The 24,762-nt window shown below is 42.6% G+C and overlaps 1 protein-coding gene across 1 annotated transcript in view; it reads left to right on the top strand.

Annotated features, from left to right (window-relative positions):
• Nucleotides 1–24,762, top strand: part of ALOX5 (arachidonate 5-lipoxygenase) — a 34,764-nt gene that overhangs the window by 3,264 nt on the left and 6,738 nt on the right. Inside the window, exons 2-11 of the mRNA XM_049810969.1 lie at nucleotides 4,918–5,116; nucleotides 6,935–7,016; nucleotides 8,565–8,687; nucleotides 14,144–14,250; nucleotides 17,200–17,372; nucleotides 18,075–18,221; nucleotides 18,320–18,523; nucleotides 18,754–18,840; nucleotides 20,609–20,787; nucleotides 23,463–23,584. Coding sequence (XP_049666926.1) covers nucleotides 4,918–5,116; nucleotides 6,935–7,016; nucleotides 8,565–8,687; nucleotides 14,144–14,250; nucleotides 17,200–17,372; nucleotides 18,075–18,221; nucleotides 18,320–18,523; nucleotides 18,754–18,840; nucleotides 20,609–20,787; nucleotides 23,463–23,584 — 1,423 coding nt within the window. The remainder of the gene's footprint in view (nucleotides 1–4,917; nucleotides 5,117–6,934; nucleotides 7,017–8,564; nucleotides 8,688–14,143; nucleotides 14,251–17,199; nucleotides 17,373–18,074; nucleotides 18,222–18,319; nucleotides 18,524–18,753; nucleotides 18,841–20,608; nucleotides 20,788–23,462; nucleotides 23,585–24,762) is intronic.

Genomic DNA, 24,762 nt, shown 5'->3' with positions numbered 1-24,762 from the left:
TGTTTATCAGGAGACCTCATACAACAAATGCCATAGAAACCTTGAGCGACCAACTGTCAAGTCTTACCTGGACCTTATACCATCTTTGTAACCTGGCACACCTTTACTGCATTAGCAAACATGTCATCTCAGGTGAGTCCATGGCATCGCTGGCTTGGAGGCAGCGAAAGCTGGGTGAGACATCAGGAGGGAACCCTCACTTTCAGAATTGCCATTAAAATGGGAACTGTGATGGTCATAAAAAGATTAAAAACTTTCAGGAACATTTAGGCTAATTTAATGTCCTATTGACTTGTCACTATTGACTTGTGCAACTATTTTAGGGCTCTTGTAATATCAGCAAAGAGATTGTTACTAGAGGAATTAAGTTTCTTCCAAAGATTGGGTGTTAATGTGACATTTCTAACAACTCTTTGGATCTGATTCACATTGCTCTTGAATTTAAATCTTAGATGTGTATATACATATATAGGTGTGACATCATAGGAACTATAGAAATACATATGTGGAAATGAGGATTTTTAAAAAATGAAATTGTTAGCTGAACCTTTAAAGAAGATGAACTAAAAAAAGGATAGTCAGGTATCTTGGGCAACAAGGAGTTGATGAGAAAATAAGACTAATTTCAGACTTTCTGTGCCACACTAATTACTTGACAGCAATGGGTTTTCATGAGGACTTGAGCTAAAAATAATGCAGTATGTTTCCCTTATCCAGACAGTGGCTTTGGTCACCTTATTCTTCCTTTGTACACAGCTAGCCCTGGAACTGGAAGTGAGTGAGAAGATGCAGCATAAAAATCTCAAGTAGCTGAATACAAAGTGAATCTGATCCAGATGCAGTTTATCATTTGCTTCTGTAGGTTATTGCATTAGTCTTTACATGTTTAAATTCCCTTTATAGTGATGAATAGGTAATAATTCACATAGGTTTGTGGATTTGTTTGGACTGTGTCTCTGCAAGGTGGCTACTTCCAGCTCCTGACTGCCAGATGCACCAAGATCGTGGTAAAATTGAAAGAGATAATTCATTTTGCATTGCAGTTGCATAAAGGGGTGTACAAGCAGGAAGCGGCTGAGTTTGAGGTACATGATATGACAGCCTGTGACGAGGCACTCTTCTGCAAAGTGCTATCTGGTCCTGGAAAGAAGTATGAAATTGCAGAAGTACTGACTCAGTGCGAAACCTGAGCCTGGTAAAGAGTTTATTGATGCTGGTTTTACTGAGAAAACCAGGAGTTGCAGGTAAATGAACATGAAATGGAAATGGTTCAAGTGCTGCCTATTTCAGGAAAGAAGATTTGAAGAATGGGAAACAATCTGACCATGTTATCTACATTTTCTAGCCATCATCCAGAACTCTTTGTGCCAATTGACAAAAGTGAAGCTGAGAATATTGGGTGTAGGGTGATAGGCAAAGATGAGGGCAGTGTTTGAAACCAGCATTGTGGGAGAGAGGAATCTCCATTCACTTAGCCAGGAGCACAGGGGTATGACCTACAGTCACTGACTGTCATAGCTGCGGCTCAAGGCACTGTTAATGTGATTTCAGAGAAAAGCCACTCAACATTTTTCAGTCTCCACAGCTGGTTCAAAATCATGAACCATCAAGCGAATGAATTTACCTTTACACATGATCCTTTTAGCTGTTCTGGATAGTGTGGGGGTGGAGGCATCAAAAAGTCAGCAACATAAACTTTCAAAAAAATGTTTAAAATTAGTATATATATTGGCCCTATAGAAAGAACTATCTTTTTTCTGCTATGGAGATGCAAGGAAAAATGGCAAGCGTCATTTTAATATGTTCATTGAAATCTCAACTCTGTGATTTTCATCTCTCAGTTCGCATCCTAGCAGACAGATGCTGTCAGCCCAAGCTTGCTAAGGACTGCCATGCTATTTGTGAAGCAGTTTGTTTGTTACCACCTGATGTGTATGGGTGTGCTATTGACATAAACATTGCAAATTTTTGTTTAAGACATGATGGGCTTCCTTTTTAAAAGAAACAGTTCAATGTCTTTTGCTTTAATAGGCATGGGGAGAATATAGCTCAGAAAGATTAGTCTGTTAAGTATCAGCAAATCAAAGTAAGCACTATCCACACCCATTTTAAATATTTGAACCTAAAATTAAATTAGGCTGCATAGTAGAAGAAATTCCAATATCCTTGTTAGTATGAAACAGCCTCTTATGAGTTGCAGTGTAGCAATCATGGCCTGACAGTTTCAAAGTTGACTGAAGAGCATCTTTGGGGAAACACAGGCAAGGACAATGTTTCATTGTCTGCAGGGTGGACTTCAAAGCCTAAAGGGTTTTTTATTTTTCTTTGGCTTCTGTGAGTCAATTAGATGTGACAAACTTTATGAAAGCTGGTATTTTTATGCAATGGGTTATGAGAGAACTGAGGTCTGTCATCCCAGACTTTGGTGGACAGATAGATGTCTTCATCCCAAAATGATCATCACAGCTGGTAATTCATGGATAGCTCATAGAAAAGGGTACTTTGCATCAATAATGTGGGATGCTTGGGTTAAAGTGGGAGAGGAAGGGATGCCAAGGGATCCTTCTTATGTTTGTTCTTCCAGTCACGTGTGTGCAAGTTCCTATGAATCTTTCTTTTGTAACAGTTCAATTAATAAGTGCCATCTGAAGACATTTAAATATATTTTTTTTTCTCCTTTCTCCTGTCAGGAATTTAATCTTTCTTCACTTTTCAGTTTTGGTCCTTATGTGAATTAGCCTTTCTCCAGCAAGTAAGACAGGAACAATGGGCATATATCAAAAGCCTGGCGAAGGCTAAGAAAGTGCTCCTGAAAAGAGCAAGTAGAGCATGGTGTCTAGATCAGGAGCCAAGTGACAAAGCTCACAGAGGCCGGTGAGTCTCTACAGGCACTGCAACGTCAATGCAGTACCTCATCCTTTTGATATCAGCAGCTGGTTGGTTTCTAAGATTGTTGGCTGCGTTGAGAAAAACCACAAGAGAATGAAGTCTCTACTTGTAACCACACAAAGCTTAGCAGGATCATCTGAGCAGAATGGGCTTTGGCTGCTGCTCCCACGGTTGCCATAGCCCACTCAGCTTTGTGACAATAGGCACTTGGCTACTCTGGTTTGCCCTGAGGTGTTTACACTCTTGGAAAGTGAGAGTCAATTCCTGATCTCCTGAATTGCCTAGCATGACATGGTGTCTTACTGGTCATATTTGAAACAATTACTCATTTCTTCCTATGCTGGTATTGCCTAACAGTGCAAGTGCCACCAGAACTGTCATTTGCTGGGTGCTCTTCCCACATGCAGTAAGAGACTGCATGCATCCCTGAGAAGTTAGTCCCATGAGGGGACTGAAGTACCCGTCTCTGGGATAAGTGTTCACTGTCCTAAATCTGTTAGGCAATTTAGCAAGGCACTTAAGTCAGCATTCATAACAACCGTTGTGCTGAGTCAGGGGTGCTTAGCATGGGCAAGAGGTGCTGAGGGAAGCACCATGTCCTTCTCCCAGGCCTGGCCACGTAGCTGCAGCACTGAAAGCAGTGTTGTGGGAGATGTGATTTACACAGTAAACGGGTGCCTGACCTTGGTGTGTCTAGGTGACTAGTTCTCTGTGGCATTCAGTGAGGCCACCCGTCACACCTCAGTAGCTAGAGCACTTAGCAGCTAAGGTGGGCCAAGTGGCTCCATCCATTTCAAGCCATCTGATGGTGAAACCCTGAGAGGCCAAATCATATTTGTGCGCTGAGAACAGACCTACCACATGGAAGAAATGCTGAGCTTGGTAGTCAAAGCCATTGTAATTCAAATGGAAGGAGAAAATGTTCACTGATACTTCTTTGTAGCCTTGCTGGAGCAGTCGTCAAGAAAGGGAAAGCATGGTATGCAGTTGCTTCCTCAGCCTGACCAGGTTCAGAGCTGCAGCCCTCACACCTCAGCAAAGCTTGATGTAGGGGCAGCACCAGGACTGGTCTGCTCCTCACCTGGATCACTGCATGGCCAATAACTCAAGGTTTCAGGGGCCTGTCCCTGTAGGCCACTGATGAGGGCACTCCTGAAGGAGCCGGTATGGGTGGTCCTAGCCTTCAGTACCAGCTCAGTGGAAAGACCCTGTGACCAGACCCTTAGCATGGGAAAGGACTAAACAGACTAGCTGCTGTGTAAGTCTCGACTGAGGTCCCTCCGTGTTGCAGGAGTCAGGCCTTTGAGTTAACTCCAAACTGAGGAAGGAGCTAAACCATGTTTCCACATGCTGGCTTGTTTACAGTGAAAGAATGAAGTGCCTCCACATCTAGATGGGGTTCTTGTGAACCTTGTTTTCAGTAAGCTACTTAAATTACTTTGAACATCTAAGCTGTACAAACATAAAATATGTCATTGTCCAAATCTGAGCCAAGTGTACCATTGTCCTCATTTTAAAAATGGAGAACTGAAGAAGACAGGCCACAGGAAGCCCAAAACAAAAGAGATTTACGTGGTCTGGATGCTGTCCTTAATCTGAAGTGCATATGACTAATACACACAGGTCTTTAGATTCCTAGTCCAATGTGTTAATCTCATGATCATCTTTCCACTCCAGTTGCATGAACAGATGTGCCCTAGCAATACCACTTTCAGCTACTGCTAGGAGAGCAGTAAATGATTTCATGGTCTGCATGTTTTTGTCAGACTTGCAAACATTTCAAGGAGTAATATAATTTTTAGGTTGCATACAAAAATGTTTCTCCATTTCTGGAGTGTTTTGCATGTTCTTGTTTGTTGTTTTATTATTTTTTCTGTTGCATTGCAGTGCAGTAATAGGTCTTCTTTTTCTCACCCACCAGAAGCTGGGAAGTTCTGTTGTACCCATGCCATATCAGGAAAGGCCAGGTATGCTTGTGTTGTGCTTCCTGCATATGCAGTGGATCATTGACTGTATTCTGCTCTGTAGGTTGACTCCTATGACGTGACTGTGGAAGAAGACCTTGGAGAAATTCAGCTAATAAAAATTGAGAAACGAAAATATTGGTACCAGGATGACTGGTACCTTAAATATATGACTGTCAAAACACCAGTGGGTGACTATTTGGAGTTCCCGTGTTACCGCTGGATTACAGATGAAAAAGAGATTGTCCTTCGAGATGGAAGAGGTGAGAGCCATAAGAAACCTGATCTCCTGCAGAACATCCAGAATTCTTCTACCTCTCCTTCCCCTTTCCCCATATATCTCCCAATCTTCTCTCTCACAGGGAGACCCACTGCCAGTCCCCTGCTGCATCCTAGGGAATGGGCTTTCCCTGCTGACTAGAACTGCTTTCTGAGCAGTTTGTTGCACTGGGCACTGGCAGTTGAGTTGGATATTTTGGGAAGCACATGCAAGGAAGAGTCCTTACGCTGGCTTGTTACACTGGTCTTGAATTTGAAGGCTGACCCTAATGCCAAATTTTTGTCTGCTCCACATCTCTGTTGCTGGAAGCCCTTTTGATCTAATTAGAGTTAGTGTCCTGTCTTTGTTTCATACTAAGCCCCTAAGTGGCCCATGATTAATTGCCTGTAAATTGTCTTGTTTTCATGAGAGTGAAATAAAATCCCAAAGTAGGCTGCTCAGAAGGTGCAAGGACTGACTTGAAACAGCAGCTTCACTTTTCACCCCTTCTCTTTGCATGCTGTCAAGTCCAGGAGAAGGCAGGGTGAGATGGATATGACTGCTGCAAGTAGTGGTGACCAACTGAGGAAAGTGTTACAGCACTTCTGTGCTGTGTTCAGAGTGGGCTGTTGGACCTGAAACTTGTGTTTCAACTGTCTCTGTCTACCTACTTGCTGTGATCAGGCTTGGGGCAGACATTTGTCACTGATGTTTTCTTGTTCTCTGTGCTTCCTAGAGTAGGTTGGCTGCTGTAGTGGTCTGCAGCATGAGTGCCTGAAAATAGCTGAAACAATATATGAGATGGTAGGAAATAAATGTTTATCTTCCCATTAAGTTTTTGGCTACTCCTGGCTGAGGAATTTTGCATATGAAGCCTTTTGTCCTATAATCACAGCTATTTTTGATCTCCAGAGGGACTTTCCATTTTTCATAATTTGATTTATAACAACTGTAACACTTTCATGGAAAGCAGCTTTGCGTGGCTTTCAGAGTATGGTGAGGTAAAGGACAAAAGCAAGTGAAACCCTATTAGTAACTTGAACACAACCAGCTGGAAACTGTTAGCCGTGTATGTTATCAGTTGTATTACCTCTGATATTTCCAACTCCAACCCCCAAACAGCTATTTCCATGAAACTGCTGGCTTTATCTGCCTTCCCATTTGTGTATGTAAAGTGAGTCATGTAACTTGCCCTTTCTCTGATCACTAAGGAAGTCTCTGTGTCATTTAATGGTATATTGAATACATGGTCAGAAGAGCAAGCTGTCTAGAAATGAAGCCTCACTGGGTTTTTTTCCTGTTCTCATGATAAGAAGATATGATTATTGCCCCAAGCTGACAGCAGAGAGCACAGCTCAAGGAGAGAGCATAGGAGGTATTTCCTGGAGACATCTTTTAGCAGAGAAGATTACCTGGAACAATGTTGTGATTTCTCTTATTGATGAAAATTCCTTTAGACACTGAAATGTAAAATTAATTCCCGTGACCCTATTCAGACCATTTAACACTAGATATGTACAGCAAGTGTCTACACTAGGAATCCAGGTTTTATATACGGTTGAGACAGACGTTCCTAGCTTGACCTAACTGCCCCTTGAAGGCACCAAGTTTGGAGCTTATCTCCTTCCACAGATTCTCTGTGGAAGGGACCTGTGTTTCTATTTGAGGTACTAAATTGGATCATGTAAGCATTTCCCACAGAAACTTTGTAAAGGTATAGATCAGAAGTTTGAAGGTTTGGCAACTTTGCTCTCCTTCTCAAGATCTGGGCAGACATAGGTAGAGGAACTTCATAAACCTGTCTCTTTCCTCTGTTTCACAGCAAAGCTCCCCCGGGATGACAAGACCCAGATTCTCAAACAGCACAGACGCAAAGAGCTTGAGACCCGTCAAAAAATGTACCGGTGAGTTTCCTATAGCTCCTCAGAAGGTCTGGGGCCTGTTCTCTTTAGGTCAGAGTTTGGCAGAGTATGTTCAGATTATCATATTACTCTAGTTACTGGAATGCTGGAGAAGAAAAAGCATCAGTTACTATGTTGGCTATATATGGTTTTACTTAGATGGAATTCACTGTAAGTGATGATCATCCTGGTGCAAGTGGCATTATGAGATGGGCTTATCTGGGATTCAAGTTATCTGGAAGGCTTAAGTTGGAATTCACTGGTACAGTCTCTGTGTGGGCCCTCTGGCACACAGTTGTACTTTCAAGGAAGATTTGAAGGCAGATTTCATTTGCCTTTTACAAGCAATACTCCAGTTTTGGAACATGATCCGAACATGTCAGCTCTTACCGGAGCTTTTTGGCTGCTGCAGTAGGCTAGTTTTCATTGTTTCCTGCACTGGGGTGCAGTGGAAGTTCTGGCTGTGTTTGAGTGGACTGGAATGTGCTATCAGAACACAGCTCTGACACCCACCTTTACACTGTCGTAGTCTTTTTTTCCTAATCAAGGTCACAGTGAGAAAATGCTATCTTTTATCAATGGGTATCTCCAGAAGGCATTAGACATTTCCTTTACCTAGAGACATACTCTGTGTTAAAATAACAAAAGTTTCTTGCACTTGCATCTCCTTATCATGAGAGTAAGGATCAGAAGGACAGAGGGTCCATTCTGAATTGATGGATTGAGGCTTGGTACATGAGTTGTTGATATCATTTGACTAAGAAAGGATCTTACTTACAAATTATGGGAAATAGAGCAGAGGAAAATATAGTTCAAAAAGAGGCATGGCACAAAATTTTATTTACGTATGCAAAAAGGAAGGCAAAACCATTTGTAATTCCAGGGAAACAGCTATTTACAATTCAGATGCATAACTGATAACACACAATGCAGTCTGCATGTGGTGGGCAGTTTGGAAACACCATTGAAACAGTATTCTTACAAATCCCCTTCTTTTGTTTTGAAGTAAAAATGGGGCACAGTGCAAGAACATACACGGCAGAGAATGTGTGCTGTGACCATTAGGAGGTAAGGCTGTTCTGAGGAGCTGAATCAAGACTGTCAGCATCTCTGAGAGTTGCCTTTTGGAGGAACCTAAATACATGACTGAGTACTTTTAGCTGCTGTATCTCAGTTCTGCAAAAAATGGAGCCCCAAGAATGAGTGTGCATTGGGCAGCTGTCTGTCTCTCTGTCCCCTCCCCTCCCAATACATTTGAAGCTACTGCCAATTTCAACCAAATGTGACAAGTGTTTGGAAATATCACAGATATTAAGTTGCTTCAAGTGTTGTGAAGGTAGGTGGCCAGGTAGGTGCCTTCCATTGTACTTCAGGGTTCTGTAGGGTACTGGTAGGTATTGGTGTGGTACAAGTCACTATTTTTGGCCCAAATGAGTCTGCCACAAATTAACTTTATAGAGTTGAGCCACAGAAGCAGTGTAGGTAAAGGAATGACACAGCTCTCATGCTAGTAAGGTTGTATGGTTAATCCAACCTCTCTTGCTTTCTCAGCTGGAAGGAGTGGCATCCGGGCTTTCCCCTGAGCATCGACGCCCATTCTCACAGTGACCTGCCTCGTGACATCCAGTTTGACAATGAGAAAGGAGTTGACTTCATTCTGAACTACTCTAAAGCGTAAGTGTTTGTGGAACTGTAGGAGTTTTGCAAAATCTATTTTGGGGCAGGGTAAGGATCTGATCATCTTTTAGGTTTCACTGAAATCTCACAATTGGATTCTTTTCTCCCAGCTGGATCTGCAGTCAATCGAAGTAGGAAAGAATTTGAAGGGATTTTTTTTTTTTTAAAATATCAATATTTTAAAATTTTCACGTTGGGAACTGACTGAGCCTCTGCACTCTCATTAGACACTGTTTTGGCTGTAGACGGATGGAGGAGGAACTGGTGAAAAGCATAGGAAGAAGGACTATTGGCACAGGATATCTTAGGCTTTTGACTTAGTTCTCAGAGTCGCCCCCTAGAGATACTTCTCTACTTGACTATTTGCAATAATTAAGCGTTTCAGTTGCATACCAAAAGAAGATGGTATCAATGCACCCTTGAGATCCTGTTGAAGAAAAGCTGTTCTGAGCAGCTCATCAGTTAACCACATCTGAGTATAATCTGCTTGGGGCAACAAAGTCACCATCCGCCCACTTGCATGTATCATGTCATTGAAAAAAACAGAGTCCTGGCCATTGGATAAGCCTGGATAATCAATCCTGCAGAGCTCTTTGAAATAATACAGGATTAATGAGGCAAATAGGACCCCTCTGGCCTGTGAGTCCCCTTCTGATCTGTCTCACATGCCCAGGTCACATCACACTATCTCAGACAACCCACCATACTATCAGATGGTGGGATAGTCTGAGATGAGACAAGGCTGGTCCAAGATGACCCACAACTTCTACATCTGTGACTCTGTTAATGTGCTGGTCTCTTCATGTTTTGGAAAGGTGTTCCTCCCGTTACTTGGGTGATCAGGTAGAGATTATGTCATCAAGCACAAGTTGGTGAGAACTAGGGAGTTTAATAGCCATACTGAGAAACTTAGAGCTGCTAATAAGAGTGAATACTTGCTTATCTGAGTCCATCTGGGCAATTGATGGTGGCAGAAACCTTATATGTCAGAGCATTCTTAGTGTTACTTTTATGCTGAATTTCACTACCAACACAGAGTTAAACTGCATGGCTTGTTCTGAGAGAATCCACCTGCTTGTTTTCTAGTTTGGAAAATTGGAAGCTTCAAAGAACACATGTTTTTTCTGGCTGTATTAGCTCTGCTCTGGACTTCTCCCTCCCTCCTCTCTCCCCGTCACTGGGATCTGTTTTTCACAATGGAATGATGCCTTGTAACATTAGCAAATCTTTCTTCTTTTTTTTCAGCAGAATAAATCTCCAGCAGGTGTGAACAGGGTGATGGGTGTGTTTCCACAGCACATATGGCCAGGTGGACCTGGATCTTTCAGAGCTAATTAGAGTAAGGCAGCTGAATAGCTTTGAAGACCAGGGGTCTCTAGCTTTCTATCTCATGCAAACTAGGATGTTAGGAGAATAATGGAACAGGCTGAAGAGTGCTTGCTTTTGTAGCTTTTTAATGCAGTACTAGCTCTTATGCCAGAGAAGTGGCTGTGGGATCACACAAGGAGTTAATGGTACAAAAGACAGACAGGCACTTCCTGCCCCCCAAGCTTACCCAATGGCACATGTGTTGCCTCAACTTCATATCTATGTTTAGACTTCCGAAGAACCAAATCTCTCATCTTTAATGTGAGCCAGAATTTGAGGTCCCTTCTCACCTCATGAAATACCTTAACCCTCAAGTAGTCCTTTAATATTCAGTGGATTCTTAAAGCTGTAAGAAGTTTTAAAGAATCTGGGGCCTTGACCATAGATCCTTGGAAAACCCTAGACTCTGATGTTCCTCTTCCACAGACAGGTATTAAAACCCAGCCCTGCAGGGGCCTTTTAGTCAGCAGATAATGAACTTGATAATGGCCATCAGAAATAGTTCTTTGGGAAAATAAATTTAAAAAAAAAAGGCAAGAAAAATAAGAAAGAAAACTGTGGAAGTTTACATAGTGTTGTTTAAAGGGCAAGTCAAATTTTTTATAAGGCCAGAAGAGATCATTCTTGATCTGTAATTGGGACTTGAATACAATGCAGGCCAGATTACCACTGCCAGTCTCTAATTCTTAGTTTATCTTCCCTCTGTGTGCAAACTGATAAGTTAGATTATCAATTTGAATTTATCAAATTATCAAATTTGATAATTTCACTTTCTTTACCTCCCAGAAAGTGCTGGGAGAAGACCTCATGCATATCTGTGAAGTCTTCTAAGATTCAGTCAGGTGGGACAACAATACAACCTGTTCACCATGAAACAGAGTCGGGGTGAGGCCATCCTGAAAAAGGCAAAAAACCATCATAGTTGTTGTGTTGTGCTGTTGTGAATAAAACTGTGGCAAAACCAAGACAAGGTTCCAAGCAAGGCAAGAAAGCAAACATTGTGCAGCTCTTCTCTTGGCCCAGCTTCAGGAAACAGTCTAGCTCAGAACACACAAGGAATAACTCCTTTAAGGGAAGAGAAGAGGTGTGAAAATATGCAAAGCCCATGCAGGATCATTGGGATCTTCTCTTGTTACCCTAGCAATGGCATGGTATTCCAAACTTACAAATCCTGTGTTTTCCAAGAGCTGTTGCTTCTTGCATGGTGTTAACCAGTGCGAAACAGCTGTTTCCCAGCTCATTTAGGAGATCTGAGTAATGCGGGAGCAGCAGCATCTGAAAGCTGGAGATGACTAATTTGCCATTAGTAAACATAACCAATTTGGAGGCTATGTTCCCTTTCTAGCAATCCCATCCTGCCAGTCAGTAGCATATTGTCAGAGATTCTGAGTGGCAGCTAAGTGAAATTTGCAAACAATTCAACAGAATGCAGGAACATCTATTTTTGTCATTGGCTGTAAGGGCACATCCCCATGAAGTAGGAACCTGAAACTTTATTGAAGATAGCCTGCTATTCTGGAGAACTGATATGACACAAAAGAGATTTTTCCAAGGAACAAGAATTCTTCTTGCTTGGCACATTTGGCTGAAAATCCAGACCTATGTCTTTGGTTGGGTGAACCGTGAAAAGCTTTGGAGAATGAGTCTGATAGCCGTTATCTAGCTACCCTGTTGTGCTTTGGGAGCTTGGGGCAACTATCTGCATGAATGGAGTGGAGACACATAGGGGAAGGCGTGGGATCTTCCTTCAGTTTGAGTGCAGTAGGAAGGAAGACAGGAAGGTGTGTTTGGAAATCCAAGGGCAGGTATAGCAGTGGGCAGCGAGCACATTTAAGGAAAAATATGAGAGCTGTGAGAGTTATATTAGACTTAAGGGGTAGTGGAAGAGGGGAGGGGAAAGCCCTTTTGCTTGGGACATGCAAAACTGAATTTACAAAGGAGATATGTCTCAGAGATTCCCTCTGCTGTTGCAAGGTTGGATCTTTAGATGCTGTTGGCAGTGGATAATTCTTTAAGTTTACAGGATTAATCATGTGTAGGTGGGGATAATCCTGAAGGTTTCTGGTGCTGATGTGACTTACACTAAATGGAAACCCTTATCCTGGATTCTGTGCCAGAAACTCAGGCTTGCGTAGCTATTTTGGACTAGTCTTGCATTTGGGCAGATTAAGTTCTACAAGCAAGTCTGTGCCATTTTTCCCTTGCTCTGGTTTCTAGTATATGCCAGAGACATCTGAGAAGTACTTGATTTCTTGGGGAAAACAGGCTTTTATTTCCTAAGTCCTTTGGAATTTTGTTCCAAGGTAGGAAATGTGAAAGTCTGCTTCCTTTAGGAAGTAATCTTTGAAACATCTGAGAATGAATGTATGCCTAGCCTTTAGCAGGTCAAACCGTAGCAGGTTTGTGACTAGATCCCAGGTGCTGTGCCTGCTGCTTGGTTTGATCAGACTAATAGCCCCAGGCAGGAAGAGTGCCCTGGGCAGGAGAGGAGCAGTACATACTGGTTCATGTGCCTAGTGTTTCCTAATCTCAGAGCAGTTCTGAAGGAGGGCAGAGGCTCTACAAGACCTTTAGTGGAAACTCTCAAATGAGACAGTCTCAAGTAACTCCTCTCAAGCTACTGAGTTATGTTGTTTAAAATCACTTAAACTTCTGGTCAAGGTCATGCTTCCTCTTGAAGTTCATCTGTGATTCAGACACCTAGTGTGTATCCAGAAAGTCCTGCCCAGTAGTTACCCTCTCTTTGATCCCTGTATGATCATTCTTTGTCCCTGTCAGGTGTGAAGAGACCTCTGGAGAGGCCATCTCCTGTTCCAGGCTAGACAGTTGCGTGAGGTTTACTCCCTAACATGCCTCCAGGCACCTCTTAACCTTGACTGCCATCTGCAGCAGTGGAAACAGTCCATTCTACAGGCACCCTGTGTGGGCTCAGTGCAGAAGCAGCTCCTTTGTCTGGGTTATGGTCATGCTGGTCTGGAGTCCTCCTCCAGATTACCACTTGCTGTTCTTCCAGGCTTTTGGTCCTCTTCAGTCACTTCTAATCCAGTTCTTTTTAAGGTGCCTTAGTCTAAGTTTACTGATTATAAATCCACCCTCCTGAGATTCTTCCTCCCTCAAATTCTGTTTGGGAGGATTTCCTGCAACACTGTGACCCTTCTTTACTCCGTTATCTGTCTTGCTTTTCTTTGTGCGATGTGTGTGCTTTTCTTTGTGCATTTGTTAGTGTTAGTGGAAGTGTTCGTGGAAAGCCAGCTTTCTTTTTCAAATTCATTATTTGCTTTCTAGTCAAAATAAATGATTTCTATTTAATAAAAACAGTTTAGCATTATGTAACAATTTAGGACTTGTCATCTCATATGAGGTGAACTTGCTTGACTGTTGTAGATAGAATACTTTGCTGAATTAGCACTTTAAGTCAGATGTTTCCGGCTCCCAGCCCCCCATGTTCATGTGATGTCTGCAACCAAGTGACTTGATTCCTGAGGTTAGAGATGAGCATCAAGTTTAACCAGCATTAACCTCTATTTACTTGAGCAAATAGAAAGCTCTCAAAACTCAGGCCTCACGCTGTGTGGGATCCAGTATGGCCTTGGTCGTGGAGATACTTACAGGAGCTGTTCTCTGTTTAGCAATACTGGCTGGACTGATCCTGGGTTATGTTTGTTCGGGCTTTGTGCAAATCACTCGATCTCTTTGTGTCACCATGCTCCTTTCTGAACTGGTGCTAATAATGATCTTGGCACTCTCAGCTGATGCTAACTACTGACAATGTGTGAAGCACTAGTTTTTCTGACTGTAGTTTTTATATGACATAGGTCTTAAAGCACTGCCATTGTAGACTGCCTAGAACAACTCTAGAATGGAGTTCAGTAAATGCAATAGCAGGGACTGGGCACTTGAGATGCCTTTCAGGCTTGTGTGTAAAGGTACAGTCACCAAATTTAATTCTGTAGGGTGACCGATCTCACATTCCACCACTGAAAAATTTATTGTGTGCAGGTATATAAAAGGGTGGAAAAGAATGGGGAAGAGTATTGAGGAAGCTGGAGATTATTTTTTTCAGACATGTTTTGTTTTATTTTTAGGATGGAGAATCTTTATGTCAACCGTTTCATGCACATGTTCCAGTCCTCCTGGAGTGATTTTGCAGATTTTGAGAGGATCTTTGTCAGAATCAGCAACACAATCTCTGGTGGGTTTGTCAGCATTTGCTCATGTTTGCATCATAGAATGACTAATTAGTTGTCTTGTACATATCTGATTAGAATGCAAGTGGCTGACCCGCACTTCTGCTCTCCTATGATTTTTCATAAATAAAGTGTAATCTCAGACTGCTGATCACACCAGCAGCCTGCAAGACCAAAAACTGAAACTGGGACCTCACACAAACTAAAATTACTGGGAATCGCTCAGTGGTCTTCCCTGTCCTGAGCTATACTGGAGGTCAGGCCAGTTGGGCATCTTAGTCCCTTTTGGCTTTTAGAAATGTATTTGCAGATATGTGCAAGTCTCATAGGATAAATTTTCATAAGTATCTTGCATCTAAACCTAGAGATAGCTTAGTGGGAGCGCTTTTCAGAGCATATTATCTTTTATAGCATTTTTGAAAGTTTGGTTGTGTGTGTCCCACTTCAGCCATCTAAATACATGGAAAATCTCCAAAGAGGTATGTTTGGAAATGTTTTCTGCTAAAGGCAAGTACAAGGGTGACCACTCTTGCCTATTACACAGGCTAGATCCAAGTCTGTTGCCTAACATCCCAGCGATGTGCTCAGTCCTGTTTGTACTACTGATAATAGTCCTGGCTTGTTGACCCTGTCCCAACAAGGGAAGGGTACCACTACCTCAGTTCTGCTGTCATAACCTCACCTGTAGCTCCCCTCAGTCAGTTCTCATGGGCCATTTGTGTAATGATATATGGGGCAGCTCAAATGCTTTTCAGTGGGAAATTTTTCCCAACGGGGGTCATTTTGACAGAATTCATTTCAGGCATGAAAGCCCATGTTGTTAGGCCAGTAGATCTGGGGATGGGTTGCAAAGAGCTGGGGATGACCTGAGAGCTGTAACTTCTTCACTTGGTCCTGCTGCAGCCAGGACAGGCTGTCAGACTACAACCTGAGGAACAGTGATTCTTACGGGAAATTAGCATGAGCTAGGCCTGAAAAGGCTTGTGGCATTTATCCAAAATGTCATCTCTTTTAAAAAATGTGTCAGAATTAGTTGTGCATACTGCATTACATGTCCTGCTGTGCTTTCCATTTTATACTTGCATCTTCTTACTAGAAGACAAAAATCCCTCTCTAAGAGTGTGAGTTTCACTTTTGTATTCAGGGCCATTCAGTTTCTGCAGTATCTTTCATACTGTTAAAAACTCCATTGATGTAGTATTAACATATCAAAGATAAAATTTCTTTAACCCTTTTCAATGTGGAAATCCTAGCAGTTGCTTGAAAATGCACTGAAAGAATTGCAGACAGACATGGGTTTTGAAGTTCGTGGTGTCAGTTCTGTAAAGCAGGGCTGGGAAGCTTTTGATTAGTGAGCCAGACCCAATCTTCCACTATAGCCCATGATTACATTATTTTACTTTATTTTACCATAATATTGGATATAATAGATACACAGTGTGTGGCTCCACAAATGTGTGTGAATAGCCTGTTCAGACTCCGCAGAGTTCCTTCTGCTCTGAAGTTTTGCTCCTCTTCGGGCTGCCTAAGGACCAGTTAACAGAAATAAGAGTAATTTCTGCGGTCTTGGATATAAAATAAAGCACACAAGGTGGCCAGAGCTATTAAAAACTAATTACAGCAATTTTTTACACTTAATAAGATTGCTTCCTAAAACTTTTAATACAAGAATTAGATATGATCTACAATTAATTTAATTAATAACATTTCCGTACTCATGAGGAAAGCTCCAATTCTGTGAGTTTTAAACGTTAAGCATCAGTCTCAGTTACGTTAATGCAATTCTGAATCTGCTTATTTGCAAGCCTTGGCAGAAACAAGGCTAATGGAGAACATCATTCAAGGCGTTTTTCAGTCATGAAGTTTCTGTCCAAGGTGATGAGTCATTTTTTGCTTGGTGTAGACTTCAGATACAGCTCCAGACTCATTATGCAATTGACAGAGATGATGTAAAGGTCAACTTTAAGTAAACTTAACTTTTTTCCGCTCTGTTAGAAAGCATTGTGAGTTTTGAGACCTTTTTTTTAATTATTACTGTATTCCTTCAGGCCTATCTTTTTCATCCTTTCACTCTTTGAAGAAAAATAAATTGCTTTCAGAAAAAGTTCTCCCTTGTCTGAAAATAGGCATCAGTGGAAAACTATACTTGCTTCATTTTTCCCCTGAAGACACCAATGGGATTTTTCACATTTAATCATGTTTTTTCTGACTCTGAATTTGTAGGCTGAAGTTGCGACATGACAGTATGAAACAGAACACTGCAATTGTGGGAAACATCCAGTGGTACTACATATTTAACAGTAAAGAGATGGAGTACCCCAAACTATATTTTATTAAGAAGAGATGTTAATCTGGGTTTACATTAGCAATTGGAAAATAAACAGAGGAAAAGAAATGTTAAACAAGCAAAAGAACAAATGAGCAGTTTTACTGAGTCAAATTCAGACCCCTTTCCCAGGTGTCCCTCACCCAGCTCCACCTAAGAGAACTACTCCAGCCACTGCTGTTCTTTCCCTACTCACATTGCTCTGTATTTCTCTTCTCCTGCCTGTGCCATCTTTTCTGGACTCATCTCTCTGTATTGTATACCTTGAGAATGTGAAGAGTGAGATTTAAATATATCATGGAAGACCTGACAAGGTGGTCTGCAGATGGAGAGAGTATTTTTCATAGGAGTGGAATATTTTACTCCTCATTGCTTCTGTACATGGAGAAACAAATTATTATCAATTTAATTCTTCTCAAAGTGAAAAGCAAAGATTATATTGTCCATTTAACTTAAGTGATTTTTCTTAAAATTCTATGGCACCTTTTGAAGCCTTTTCTTGCTACTTTCTTTAGTCAAAGTTGCAGTGCAGTATAACAAAAAGTGGGGAGGAAAGGAGGAATCCTACAATGCAGTAGGATATTGATGCAGTGCAGTTATTGATACTCCAGGCTTGGTTTTCCTTTAGAATATGTGATGCAGCACTGGAAGGAAGATTTTATGTTTGGCTACCAGTTCCTGAATGGATGCAATCCTGTGCTGATTCGGAGATGCACAGAGATACCCAAGAAATTGCCAGTGACTATGGATATGGTAGAATGCAGTCTGGAGAGGAACCTGACCCTGGAGGAGGAAGTGAAGGTACGGCTCTGTGTCAGGTTGGACTCCATCTGTTCCTTCTCATATCCTCTAACCTGCAAACCCTGTTCTAACTACCTTCAGCCACATCTCCTCTCTTTAGGCTGTATGGTTGATCATGGCAAAGCCAGTTGTCTCTGCAGACTGGCGACACTTCTGGTGACTGTTTTCTCCTGCTGTCCTGGAGTTGCAGGCCATGCCTTTCTCTAGGTCCAATCAAAGAGATGTTGCCAGGAGGTGAACAGTCCTTTTTCAGCGGTTTCCACTGAAAGGTTAGGGATCGACTGACTGCCTCGGAGGGGAAAAGTGCCTCTCCCTTTCCTGGTAGGGTCTTACCCTGTTGTCACCTGCAGAGTTGAACTAACATACTGAAGAAGGGTTTGCAAGGATGGTGCCTTGCTTTTGTCTGTATGATGAGCATGGGGGTCTCTTCAGCTGGCAGTGTGAAACTTGTTTGCATCTTAGTGTCACTGCATGAATGCCAAATCAGACTCAGCAGACGCAAGGCAGGTAGTTTGTGTAAAGGTGCTTGCTTGTCTCAATGGCATCATTCCTGAGCCACCATGAGCAAGGGGTGGGCTGGTGGCCGCTCATAACCACAGGGCACAAGCCAGCCTCTGGCCAAGACTTCCCAGTCTTTGTTCTGAGCCTTGCTGCTTGCACTGTGTTAAACCACATCATGCTTTTTTTCCCCCCCTCCCTCAGCAAGGAAACATTTTCATTGTGGACTACGAGCTGCTGGATGGTGTGGATGCCAATAAAACAGACCCGTGCACAATACAGTACTTGGCTGCACCCATCTGTCTGCTGTATAAGAATCTGGAGAATAAAATTGTACCCATTGCAATCCAGGTGGGCTTACTGTCAGGGTCTTTAAAGGGACACATTGCTTGTTGTCTCACCTTAAACACGAATGACTTGGGGGTTTGTATTCTTTTTATATCTTTCAGCTTGGTCAAGAACCTGGGCCAGACAATCCCATATTCCTTCCTTCAGATGCCACATATGACTGGCTGCTAGCTAAAATTTGGGTTCGCTCATCTGATTTCCACATCCACCAGACAGTGACCCATCTCTTACGGACACACTTAGTCTCAGAGGTGTTCAGCATAGCTATGTTCCGGCAGCTGCCTGCTGTACATCCCCTCTTCAAGGTTGGTTCTTGCATGAAGGGATGTATGTGAGTCAGGGAGGTTATCGCATTAGTTTGACAAAGCAAAAGGAAGTCCTGATGATAGTTCAGCTGAGATAGTTTGGCTGGCTGCCCTGCAAGGCAACATACAGCTAAGCCAGGAGAACTTCCAGGACTTCAAACATTACACCTGATTGCTGTTGAATTCAATCAGAGAGTTTGCCTTCTTTCATTGTTCATCCCATTTCACAGCTCTTGGTGCCACACATGCGGTTCACAATAGCCATCAATACCAAAGCCCGAGAACAGCTTATCTGTGAATGTGGCCTTTTTGACAAGGTAAGTAATCCCCTTTGTGAATCTTCATTATTCTTCATGATTCTGTATGGTTCCTTTAACCATCACATATTGCCTTGTTTCTTTACCTTTCTACTAAGGGGCAAACATAACTAATATCACCTGAGAAACTGGCACACAGAACTGATACCATGGTGTGCTAAAGATGTTATCTTTAAACTCTAAGTAGCCAATTCAGAACTGGTCAATGTCAGTAGTGAGTCAATATCTCACTTACTCATAGCTGATGTGGCTTTGGGGTTTGAGTATAGGAGTGCAAGGTAACATAATATGCACATACATCCCTGCACATATATGCACACAGTTAAGTCCCCAATTTCTTTTAAGTACTCAATTATTCATCTTGGGGCAGGGTGGTGAGCAAAAGAATTTGTGATTGCAAAAGGAAATTTGCATCAGAGAAAGACATGTAGGTAAGATAGATTTCTAAACCCACAAATAGTGGGTGTAGGTTCCAGCCTGCCTCTTAGGAGAGAAATCTGTACTGGATAACAGTTCTTAATCCCATCAGTCAGCTTCTGCTAGGATTAAAATTCAGCTTTTGTCTGAGTCAGTGAAATATAGCCATATATCATGGACCGTGGTGCAGCTTTTAGGTCAAATCTGAACATCTAAACCTGACTGCACTGGTATTTAACATGTGCCCAGCCCTTCCTCCCTTGGCTCCCCGAGAAATGGCATGCTGCATCTAGGAACCGCAACAGGTTGGCATGCAGCAGTCTCTGTGACAGGATGCTAGCAGCAAATGGGAAGTTTGGGGAAGTTTCAGAAGCCCTTTCAAAGAAGAAGCCTGTGTTTCAGGACAACTCTGTCCTCCTTACACCTCTGGCACCAGACAAAAAATAGCATCCATGCTGCAGAGTTTTTCACCCAAGGAGAAAAGAGAGGTTAAGTCCAGGCACCTTCCTTGTCTTCTGTACTCCACTGCTGACTGTGGAGACCTGGCAGGCACTCCCATCCCTTTGAACAGAAGCATAATGTCTGTACCCTGTGCATGTGGGATGAGTGTGTGGCTAAGGACTGCCAGTGGGGAGCCTGGAGTTCCAGAATTTGTTGGTTCCAATGTAGATGCACAACCAGAAGACTATAAGTGTAAGCTGACTATTGCTACAACACTAGCATCATATGCTATAGAAAAGCAACATTTGGGAGCATTTGTGCAGTGATTATCTAAAGAGTTTTGCAGTCCTGTTTGTTGTGGACATGCTGCATTTTCCAAAAGTAATGTATACTGAAACTCTGGCCAATCCTCATCAGTAACCACCCAGCGGGATTGATCTCCTGGCTTAAATCCCAGGATGGCTAACAGTAGCCTGCATCCCTAAACACTTTCTCCTAAACCACTCTGTAGCAGCCATGGGTGTTTCAGCAAAAGTCCTGTTCTAACGCACTCGTGGCTGCCTTCTTTCATACATATGCTGGTTCTGGAGCATAGGGCTGGCAGAAAGTGCTTTGGGTTTGATACTTTGATGTTGCTGTACTTTATTCCATTATAAGCAGATGCTGTACCTGTGGAGAAAATGTGGGTATTAACAGTGATTCATGGGAGAGGTATGAAATCTGTGATGTCAAAATGCACAGTTGCAGTAGACCTCTGCACTTCGGTACTTTTTTTGTGTGAAGATGTGGTTTTCTCCTTGAAAAACAGATTCACCAGCATTTTGAATAGCATCTGTGAATTTGGAAAGCCAGTCTCAGCAAAATGTGAACATAATCTCCTACTGTTCCTGTCTTGCCATTCTTCCTACAGGCAAATGCTACAGGTGGAGGAGGACATGTACAAATGGTGCAGAAAGCAATGAAGGATCTGACTTATAGCTCCCTCTGCTTCCCTGAGGAGATCAAAGCTAAAGGGATGGACAGCAAAGAGGATGTCCCCTACTACTATTACCGGGATGACGGTATTAAAGTTTGGGAGGCTATAAAGAGGTAAGAGACCATAGGTCTAGAAATGGCTAATAAAGTCACTGTCACAGAGACACGACTTCATTTTCTCTCTGATCACTCTGCTCTTCATCACAACCTTGTTAACAGCACCTGGGCTGTTTAGTCACGTGGTGCCTTTTCAATCCAGCGTATCTCATCTGAGGAGAAATATATAGTCAAGCACACACCCTTGTTAATTCCTGCTTTTTTCAGCCCTGTTTTCTTGCATTCTGTATTTCAGAGGCCCCTTTATAAGTATGTACTCTTCTATAGGATTTCACAGAGTTTAGTGAGTTGGAATTTAGCCCTGCAAAGGGAATTTAATTAGCTTTTTGGTTTTAGCTATGCACAAACCAAGAGAGAACCCAGCTCTCTGGGCCAGGCACGTGAGCTCACCAAGGTTCTTGTGGAGTGGAAATGTAATCTTGGCTTGCATACGAGTTGTGTCTTGAAACTCAATAAATTAGGCATTAACTGATTTGAGCAAAACCTTTCTTAAAATGCCTTAAAATTGCAAGGCCCAAGTTTTTTCAGGAAAGGCAGCAATTCTGAGTCAGGAGAGGTACTGCAATGCTGCTCAACCACACCAATGTGGCTCCTTTTCAGATATGAAACACTGCCTCAGAATGGAATGATTCATGTGGTTTTTATTCTACAGTGGCATTTCATTTAACAAACATATTTTTGCATGGCATAAGTTGCTTGCTAAATATGCGGCTGTTTCTGGTCACATGGCTTTTGAAAAGCATGTTCATTAAAAATCAGATCTTTTATGTACACAAAGTAGGGGTTTATAATGCAAGCATAATGTTTAAAGTGTTGGGTACATCTTTGTCTCCTGTGTTTTCTCTGTGTTTTGGCAAGGGGTTATCTTGCAATGTTTCCTGCAATTGTTAGTGCCCATTTGAGAGGAAAGGAAGTTATAACTTTTCTGTGGTTGTTTTCTTGATGTAGTCCGGTTTTTGTCCCTATTCTCTTTCCTGTGTTTTCTTTGCTGATTGAGAGATGCCTTTTCAAATACCAGATAGTACTTAGGAAACTCAATTTAGTTTGACTGTTTGTGGATGTTAACCTAACTGGAGGAAGGTGTTACACTGCCTCAAGCTGAGAAATCCTTCATAAATGAATAATTTGGTTTATAAATGGCATGGGCAGTACTCTTTTGAGTGTGTGATATCCTGACTCATGAACCCACGGTCATGCATGTGTCTAGTCACCATGAATCTCCTACACTCTGCAGGGGTGTCAGTCTCCACTCTTTTGATGAAATAACTTCTATCCCCAGCACTGCTTCACATGTGGTAGGTGGCCTAGACTTAAGAAAGCTGATAAGGTTGTCCCTATAGAAACAATGAGGCTCACATGGCAAATTTTTAAACCCCTTCTTTAATAGTCAGCTTCTTATTTCTGATCTAACTGCAGATAGATATTCCAACCCAAAAAGCCTCATCCACAGTTCACATACTAATTTATATTTGCATGGAAGGGGGTCTAAAATACTGCCGTTGTGTAAGAGAAGGATTACCTTCTGTATGCATTTGGCACAGGTGCCAGGTGGTGGATGTAGAGCTCATGCAGGGCAGCTTTATCTCTGCATGTTGCAGGGTTTTTCTTTTCCTTTGGCTTCCTCTGGAAGCCAAAATTACTTAAACTCTTGGTTTTTTTGCAGTTGTTTGTCTGCCTCAATAGCAACTCTTGACCTGGTTGGCTAGTAGAAACTACATTGACAGATTTGTAACGGTCTACAAATTGCAATAAATTGATAGCTTATTAGGGGAGAAATCTGTACTGGATAACAGTTCTTAATCCCATCAGTCAGCTTCTGCAGTCAAATGTTTCAACCTTTGGGTTGTTGTCAAAATATTTAGCGAGAGATTATAGACACCTGCAGAGCTAACAGAGTATCTTAGCGTAGCTCAGGTAACCAGTCATTCAGTCATGAAATGCAAAGCTTCAGGAAATCAGGCTTACCTATTTTTACTGCTTTCAGAACTATTTCTATTACCTTAGTGTTTCAAGAGCCTTTCTTTCTGAGGTGAGTTAGCCTGGGAAGCTTTTATAGAAAGAGGGATTCTGAGAAGAGGAACTGAACAGGGAGGAGATGTCTGCTATATGCAGTGGGTGTAGGAAAAATCTCTAGACCTCTTCTCCCCAAGAGAAGTGTCCTGGGCTTTGGAGTATGCCACTTGGGTTTTGTGAAAAGGATGTGTGGTAGAAGGAGATCAACTATTTGAATGGTATTCAGGAGCAGCTTTGGAGTATCCCACATACTAGGGATATGCCAGTATCACAATTTGGGAATCGCTGTTACCAGTGTGAGAGCCATGTGGATATGCTGGGGGAGTCTGTATTAAGTGAAGAAAAGTGATGAGAGAGGTCTGGCCAGGAGCAAAGCCTCAAATAAGAGAATAAAGCATACAGGACTGTTCACGGGATGCAGTGTGGTCCAGCATCTTTTTGTTGGGGGAGGAAGTGATGCTGCAGTCAGAGATGAATCAAAGTTGCCTCTGTGCATTCCCACTGCTTGTGGGAAGGAGGTAGGAGGGTGTTGAGACCTGTTCTTGCCCTTCTCTCTTTCCCCGTGCAGCATCTGCAAGGTCAGTAGAAGGTCTTCAGGGAATGACAGGCTTGCTTTCTCCTTTTTGTTTCGTCTTGTTCATTTGTTACTGTGTCTTCAGTTTTGCAGAGGATGTGATTCAAATCTACTATGAGAGTGACGAGGTGGTGTGTGAGGATGTGGAGCTCCAGGCCTTCGTCAAAGACATTTACGTCTATGGGATGAGGGGCGTGAAGGCCTCAGGTAAAGTATGATGGCCCAGCCAGGTCTGCAGCTTGTCAAGTCCCTGCTGACAGCAATGCTGCATGCACAGCATGCCTTGGACTGTTGGAGACCCTCTCCCTTGTTGGCCCAAAGATGCTCAGGTTTATGGGTGAGACCCTGGATCAGGCCCTCCCTCCCTCAGGAGACAGGTCCTTCCTTTGCCACAGATTCTCACCATGATCTTGGGCAACTCGTGTAATCTCTCTGTACACTGGGGGTTGGTCCTTTGATCTTGTCTGCTCATGCTTTAAGCATTAGGGGAGGGACTGTCTGTATGTGCTATTGGAACCACCGCGCAGACTGATAGAAATCACAAGGAGCAGCGAGACCCCCTTGAATCCTCTCCTCCAAACCTTGCATGAAATAAGAACAAGTAAGAACCTCCCCAGGAGTATATTGCTACGCTTTGCATTTGTTCAGCATCAGTGTCATCGTTGAGCTGTTCTTCTCTCTTCAAGAGAAGATACTCATCATTCTTTCCAAGAAATACTTTCTTTTGCTCTGTCTTTTCTCACTGCCTCTCATTTCTTGTAAACCATTGCTTGGCTGTGGGAGCTCTCACCCATAACATGGCTCTATTTTCCCACCTGAGTTAACACTCTCCTGCCTTTCCCTAAAGATGTTTTTTTCTTTCACTCACATTTTGTCCAAGAAGGTTTTTAGGAATTTATACAGGTGGGTGGGGATTTTTCATACTGTCCTGACTTGATTTCCATCTGGAAGCACCTGTTGGCCAGTGATTTGGGGCAGATGGCTTTAGCATTGCATGCATGCATATTTTTGTGTGAGAGCTCCAGGCAAAACTGTGATGTTTCCACTCATTACCAGTATGCACTGGTGTATAACAGCCTCCTGGGCTCTACCTGCCTGGACAAGCAAAGGATTGGGGGACACCTAGTTGCTATCATTTTTGCTTATCTAATTGTCGCTTAGGAAAAGCTTAGGAATGGCCTGCTAGTAGGAACTTCATGCCTGACCTAAGCATTTTTGTATGGGACAAGTACTGACCCTTTCCAGGGCTACAGCTGGGGTGGGACACTCTTAAGCACCACTGGTGGCAGGACTGCCACTAAAGGGGGAAACCTGCCAGGCTTGCAGCTTCCCTGTCTGTACTGCTGCCACTCCAAGGGCTGGGCCAAAGAGCAGGGGGTCTTGGC

The sequence above is a fragment of the Accipiter gentilis genome, chromosome 9, assembly GCF_929443795.1.
Source record: "Accipiter gentilis chromosome 9, bAccGen1.1, whole genome shotgun sequence".
Taxonomy (NCBI): Eukaryota; Metazoa; Chordata; class Aves; order Accipitriformes; family Accipitridae; genus Astur; species Astur gentilis.
The sequence above is the reverse complement of the archived record's forward strand: the minus strand, read 5'-3'. Positions and strand labels throughout refer to the sequence as shown.